The sequence below is a fragment of the Vigna radiata genome, unplaced genomic scaffold, assembly GCF_000741045.1.
Source record: "Vigna radiata var. radiata cultivar VC1973A unplaced genomic scaffold, Vradiata_ver6 scaffold_391, whole genome shotgun sequence".
NCBI lineage: Eukaryota > Viridiplantae > Streptophyta > Magnoliopsida > Fabales > Fabaceae > Vigna > Vigna radiata.
In genome coordinates this window covers 29260-36838 of record NW_014542627.1, presented here as the reverse complement: position 1 = coordinate 36838, position 7579 = coordinate 29260, and the positions used below count along the sequence as shown (strand labels likewise).

The 7579-nt window shown below is 32.5% G+C and overlaps 1 protein-coding gene across 1 annotated transcript in view; it reads left to right on the top strand.

Moving 5' to 3' along the window:
- Window positions 1-7111, top strand: part of LOC106780546 — a 91832-nt gene extending 84721 nt beyond the window's left edge. The window contains exons 4-5 of the mRNA XM_014668850.2: window positions 5919-6009; window positions 6715-7111. Coding sequence (XP_014524336.1) covers window positions 5919-6009; window positions 6715-6853 — 230 coding nt within the window. The 3' untranslated portion in view covers window positions 6854-7111. The remainder of the gene's footprint in view (window positions 1-5918; window positions 6010-6714) is intronic.
- Window positions 7112-7579: the final 468 nt, after the last annotated feature.

Genomic DNA, 7579 nt, shown 5'->3' with positions numbered 1-7579 from the left:
AAGGGTAGGCTAGAAAGTTTGTTTTGCAATTGGATAAACAAGTGAAGTAAATAAGAAGAGTAGATATGTGAGAGTGGATAAGATGAAATTGTAAACCCCAACAACACCATTCATCCATAGTTTTTCCTCAACCATTGATTCACTGCATTTGCATGTTTAATTCTGTTTTTGCATTTAACAATCAAAACATTATTCTTTTCTCAAGTCTTATGAAATTAGGTTACATGAAAGTTAAGGCCTAAGAGTCCTTTGGGAAGCGATACTCGAACTTACCCGTTTATATTACTTGATAACGATCTGGTACAGTTGTTAGGGACTTAACAAGTTTTTGGCGCCGTTGTCGGGGACTCGTGGTTTAACTTATCTAGTAGTGTAAACTGATTAAATTTGACTTGATTGTTATGTTTACTTTTGTTCTAATAAATGTTTTCTAGGGTTTTCTGCCTAACAGTTGCAGGATGCAGTTTGGACAAGATTTTGATTATATGGGCACTCAATTATACCAAAATGATTTCAACCATTGGTGGGAACCTCACTCATACACGGATCAAAACCAATTTGGGGAAGCTGTCGAGGCACAAATTACGTCACGCAGGGATACCACAGATGACGATTTTTTTTCAGCGAATGACAGGTATGAATATGTCTTTCATCAGAAGTTTGGAGGAGATGCAACAACGCGAGGAGTTACGAGAATGTCAAAGACAACAATATTGTCCTGCACTTAAAGAGGTTGAGCATCAAAGGAAACAATATTCTCCTACACTTAAAGAAAGAGAGAAGGAAGTTGAACGATGTCTTTGGCCAAAACAATCCTCTATGCCAAGAAAAACATTGAGAGAAGCTGAACAACGCTGGCTGGAGGAAAATAAACAACATTGGCAGCAATTATCTCCATCAGAAAGCCGTGAAGTGACATTCCAACAAGTATTGCAGAATATGATTTCCTTTTCAGAATATGATGACGCAAGATGTAAAAGGAAGGAGATAGAATTAGATTGCGTGACTGCATCTTTGAATGATTCTAGGGTTAGTACTGAAGTTAACCCTAGGGAGGAGTGCCAAGCCACTATCTCTAAAAGTGATAAGGTTGTTGATGAGAAGATAAAGGAAAAAGATATAGAGATAGATGAGGAAAAGATAGAGGAGAAAAAATGGAGAAAAAGGAGGAGAAGATAGAGGAGAAAAATATGGAGAGAAAGGAGGAGAAGATAGAGGAAAAAGAGATAGAGATAGATGAGGAAAAGATGGAGGAAATAGAAACAGAAAAGTTGGTTGAGGAAGATAACGATGATGAGGGAGAAAAAACAGTGGTTGAGAAAAGAGAAAAAATATGTGAAAATAAAGAAGAAAAGAAGAAAAGAGAAAAAAAGAAAGTTGAGGGAGGAGATTAAGAAAAAGAGGAAGAGAGGAAAGAAGAAAATATCATATGCAAAACCTCTTCCTCATCAAAAGAAATATCATAGGAAAGAAAAGAAATTTAAGTGCTTCATTGAAATCTTCAAGAAATTGGAGATTAAAGTTCCTATACTAAAACTCCAATAATGGCAGCGGTAGACAACAATCGTAGACAATGGCGTCATTGGAAGCAATAAACAGCATCGCCGCTGATAATGGTAAGGTAGTGGCAAAGGCAACCAAGTTTTTTTTTTCCTAATAAAACCTTAAACTCTAGATATCATCTTGAATAGAGTGAAAACTATGTATGAGATTTATCTTCCTTGCATTGAATATAGACATAAAGTACTCTATTTATAATAGAAAAAATATGGGCTAAGCCAAAAATACAAATAAGAAATAATAACAAACTAACTAAAGATAAAAAATAAATATAAGATAAAGATAATATCTCTAACAACAACAAAAGACCATGAATGATGCGGTGTTTGTGATGGCTAACTTGAGATTGAAGAATTAAAAGAATGTTAGGAAAACAAAGAATTATAACATTGATGATTTTTCTTCTGACGATGAATGGACTTTAGAGGAAAATGAGGCAAATTCAAGTTTCGATGATTTAGATAAAGAAATATTAGTTGAAGTTAGAGAAAATGAAGATGCTAGTAAAGGTGGTGCTGTTGGACCTATGGATGATTTGGAGGTTTATCCAATTGTTGACAAAAGATGAAGGCTATGAAGGAGAGGAAATTGATGAAAATGAAGATCATGTAGAAAAAAAATGATGATTATTAAACATTTATGAATTTATTAGTTATTTTATGCATGTTTATTTTATAACTTATGAACCTAATTTTAGTTATGTTATGAACCAATTTTATGAAATATGTATGAATAATATTTCATATACTCCTAACTCTTAGCAGTTGAGTTATATCTTCGAGTTATGAGTTTCTATCTTTTTTTCATTTTTGTATGATCTTCGAGTTTAATAACAATGTTAAAGATAGAAGTTCCGAAAATAGATTTTTGTTATTGAAAAAGATAATTTTTGTAAGAAGTTGATTTCATAATTATAAAGATAATATTTAAGTGATCATGATACAACAAGAAAAAGGTTATCTAACGCATACTCAAGATGATAGTTATATTCCTAATGTGTTTTATAAATGTATGTAATAGAAAATTAAAACTCAAGGAAGAAGTTATGTGTCAAACATATTGAAGGGAATTTGCTTGTTCATTGATCAAAGAATATTATAAGAGTGTAAAGTAGATAGAATCACATGTCGGATGTTGCTTTGTAAAATATGACAAATGTAATAAGCATATGTTTTCATATAAAAAAAAAAGTGAATGTAAGACAACTCAAAAGTAAACTTAATATAGGTTTTCTTGGTTATAATTAGGAGTGAAAAAAATTACTTTATGCTAAATCTAATATGTTGAAATTGGAAATGATAAAAATGGAAGATTGTATTGTATTCCTTCTTTTAGTCTCTTTTTTAATTGAAAATGTTAGTTGTTAGTATTTGTTAATGGTAGTAGTTGAATTCGTAACCTCTTTCACTCTACCTTTCAAAACTCATCACTTTTAAGTGTTAGTGAAAAGGTTGAACCTACTACTTACTTTCTAATTTTATTACTAAATCAATCTTGTATATCAAATGTTGCTCATCATCCTTTCTATTTGACTTTCACAATTAAATTTCATTTATCACATTGTTTTTTTATCTATTTATATATATATATTGATATATAAAAGCGAATCTGATTAGGACATGAACACTAAATGTGGGTGCTTATATTAACAAAAATATACCCATGACCGAACCTCCATATTGGTGGTAAACCTTTTGGTTAATAAAAAAAGAAATTAATTTTAGACGTGGTTGCTCCTCAAATGGTGTGAGTGCGAGACAAAGAAAAAGAAAAACGAATGTTAATATTCCAATTCTACAAAAGAATTGAAGGCAAAAGTGCTAAAAAAAAGTACGTTTGGAACAATTGCCAAACAGTATTTTCCTTGTTCTCTCTACAATGATGAAGACGAGGTATGGCTTTAAATAAATAAGGCATCATCCCTGTAAGAGCTAGTTGTGTGAGTAGAAAGAATTGTCATGATTTGGTTTAGATCCTTTGTCCGACATAGACAAAAAGTTAATTGGAGGAGGAACAAGTTCCATAGTTCTACTATTATTTTAAAATTATTACAATGCAATCTCACCATATCTACTATAGTATTTGTTGGGTTATTCGTAAATATCAGGAAAGACTAGCTATGTGTAATTGATATCATAACTATATAAACATTTGACGAAAAATCATAAGATAATAAGAGATTATGGATATGTTTTCCTTATATACTATCATCTCTTTCATCTTATTTCAATATCAGACCTTTCTACAACTTCGTATATGAATTTCTCACACTGTTGACACTCTTAAACAATTTTATAATTATAACATCAGACAAACCTTGTATTTTTGGGTGAGATTAATTATTAAATGAATGAAATATGTAGCTATGACGTATTCTTCTCCATTTAATCCAATTCATTGATGTACCTGTACGTGTTTTATTATCGTTATTGAAATAAGATATGCAAGTGGTCTCAAAAAAATAACAGTCACTTAAATGCATTATAAGTACAGTAACTCTTAAATCACTAGTGGAAAAATGCTATTTAACGTCACTCATAAGACGTTGGTTTGCGGGTAACCCGACATATATGAGTGGACGGTGGTATTATCGTAAATAACTTGGTAAACTAGACGTCGGTTTTGAGGTAAGGCGATGTCTATGATATTGTAGACGTCCCCACTGCCACAAACCGACATCTAATGGCCTGAGGTAGGTGAGAAGACAGTCCAGTGACGTCGGTGTTAACGGGGGCCGACGTCTACTAGGCTGCAATTAATACTCTTCACCTAATTCCCATACCCTTAGATGTCACATAGTCAAAAGGCGACGTCTAAGGCCTGTTTGGAAGGCGGGAAGACAAAAAATTCTTCAATTTAGACATCGGTGTTGAGGGGAAGCGACGTCTATGTGCCTGTAATTAATTATGTTCACCAAACTCGAGGGCCTTAGACGGCGCCCCATCACAACTGTCGTGAACATCCCTGATAGGAAATCAAAAAGCCAGTTTAAATGTTAACTTGGACGTCATATTAGTGGGATAACTAACGCCTATGTGACTATAGACATCAGTTTCTGGAGCAACCGACGCTCAATTTCATTTTAAATAAACTGCAAACTCTTCGCGGCATTCAGTTTCTGATATCATCTTCCTCTCTTCTTTTTTCTCTTGCGGCACCTCTTCTTTTTCTCGCTTGCGACACCTCTTCTTTTTCTCTCTTACGGCATTCCATTGTTGTTTCTGATATCTTTATCGTCTTCCTCCTCTCCTCTTTCTCTCTTGTGGCATTGCATCCCAGGTGTGTGGTTTTTTTTATGCTTACCGTTTAAACTTTGTTTAGTTTAGTCTTTCATCGATTATCTTCTGATTCAACTGATTAAAATTTGCTTTCTTTGAGTTGTGTTTTAGTGCAGTTTTGTTCCTTTCTCGGGGTAACGTAGTAACACATTCTCCATTTGCTAGCTGCCTCCCAGAAAAAGAGGCGTCTTGTGAATTTCTTTTGGTCGTTTCAACCCAAAAACGACCTTGGGTCGTTGCCTAGTTATCGTTTCACCGTGATTTTTCCCTCTTGCGGATTAAAATGGAACTAAGCAACAACTCAGGTTCCGTTTTGGGTTGAAATCCCATAAGAAATTCAAAAGACGCAAGCTTTTTTTGGGGGAAACTAGCAAAAGGAGATTGTGCTACTAGGCTATCCAAAGACGGGAACAAAACTGCACTAAAACACAACCACTGTATTAGACGTCAGTTAATGTATGCATCGACGTCTATAGTACCTTTTAGACGCCAGTCAGTGTCATTTTCAAAGTCTCTAGTGCCTCTTCGACATCGGTTATTGCTCAGACCGACGTCTATATAATGTCTTTAGACGTCCAGTTAGTCCTACTCCGACGTTTAGTGACGTCGGACGTGGCAGTGACTGACGTCATTATAGACCTCGGTTATATTCATGTCTGACGTCCCATTGACGTCACTGAAAATGACGTCAGTTGTTTAATAGACGTTGTTAAAAACCCAAAATAACCGACATTAATCAACGTTTTTCCACTAGTGAATACACAATATAGTCGGAGTATAATGATTTGTTTGCATCATCTTGTCATATATGACTAAAATGTCGATTTTTAATAATCTTTTTTCGAAAATAAAAAAATATATTTTCCATAATAATTATATTAAATATCTTTTCTGATTAAACGAAAATGCAAACTATTTTATACTAAGAATCTATGAATACAAACGTAACAAATTTATTTAATTTGTTCATAAACTAATTTTAATTTATGGAAAAGTTAATTTTAATTTAATTTGTTTTATATTTAATGAACATAAGAAATTGTGGCAGTTAATTCCTTGATTCACATAAACTTGATGAAGCATACGGAAATGCATGGAATTCTATGGTTGGAAAAGACTTTAGATCTTGCATTACACATTTTCATTTAAAAAAAAAAAGAAATGAAATTAAGTAACATATAACAAACATCGTCCATAAATTTATTATCATAAAATTTTTAGGTTAAAGTGATTATAATATTTTATCTAATAGATTGGACTCATATTTTATTGGTATTGTTTTTTCAGGTAAATCTTTCCTCTAAAGACTTGTAACATAATATTAGGGTCAAGTGTTTCGTTTGATGAACAATGAGATAAATAAATGATATTATTGTGAAGGGACTCATTTGATGGAGATTTTTGAAAACTCCACGTGGGAGTTTAAGTACCATTAAATATGACAAAGTTGAGCAACATATAACGAAGAAAATCCATAACCCATTGTCTTAAGGTTTTAAATCAAAGGTGGTGTCAATTCTTTATGTAAACTTGAACTTATGTTTCATTAGTATATTTGTTTGGCAAATTATCTCAAAACCTATTAGTAATATTAGAGTTAAAGATTTATCTTGATGATTGACTCAATTTATACAAAAATATCATATTTTTTTGGTTTGGAGATGATGGGCTCACACTTGAAATAGAGATTTTTAGGAATTCAAGTATGAGTTTAATTAGTCAAATGGAAAAGCTAAGCAACATATAAGAAAAAAAATCCATAAACACGTTTTAAGATTTTAGATTGAAAGTAATGTAATTGAATTCATTTCTAATTAGTTTTGTACCTCTCCAATGAATTTTCTTGAAATACCCACCAATATTATTAGAGTCTAAGGTTTACTTTGGTAACCGACTTAATTTATGTAAAAGTTTCATATCTTTTTAGTGTGGAGATGGAATTTCTTATCTTCAAAGATGGGAAAGGCTTCACATACGGCAGGGAAGAAGCCAGTTATTTGCTGCAAGAAAGCTAGAAATCGTTATTCATAAATTCCAAAATATTTCAAGTTGTTGTATAAGAAGCTCTCGTTATTAACATGTGCTAAACATGTTTAATGTTTCTGAAAATGTTGTAAAAGTAGCAGACATAAACAACAAAAACAGTGCTTCTCTATTATTTATGGCTATGTAATGTATAAAGTATTTGCTCACTACTTAGCTTGACAAGTGCACACTCCAGTGCAATTTCATTTATGTTTTATTCTTATTTCTTACTCTAGTATAAAAATTATTTTTTTCATTAAGTTTCTCACGAATATATACACATATATAGTACTTGTTTAGCTACATACTGTATAGAATTGTTCTTCAGAAATCTTGTACTTTATATATAGCAGAGAAACTTTCAAAAACAATTCTGTCTAGTCATTACACGCCAAAAAATATTCTTAGAAAATTGTAATGATATCAAGAAGGACCTATCCAGCACTCATAAGGACAGAAAGAGTTAACTATCAAACCTTAATCACACGAACCAATCTACTCGGAGAATTGGTTAAGATTAAAACTTTTAAAAGTTTTATAATTATGTAATATTATTCACTTTTATGCATAACACTCACTCATGTACACAGTGCATTTTTACCTGTAGCATGCAGTGATTCATTATTCATGGCACGCATACCCTAGAATCTCTCATTTGATCTGCAGCAATGCCTCAAGGAGCATGAACTGTCCCGTAAGGAACTCCAATAACAAAC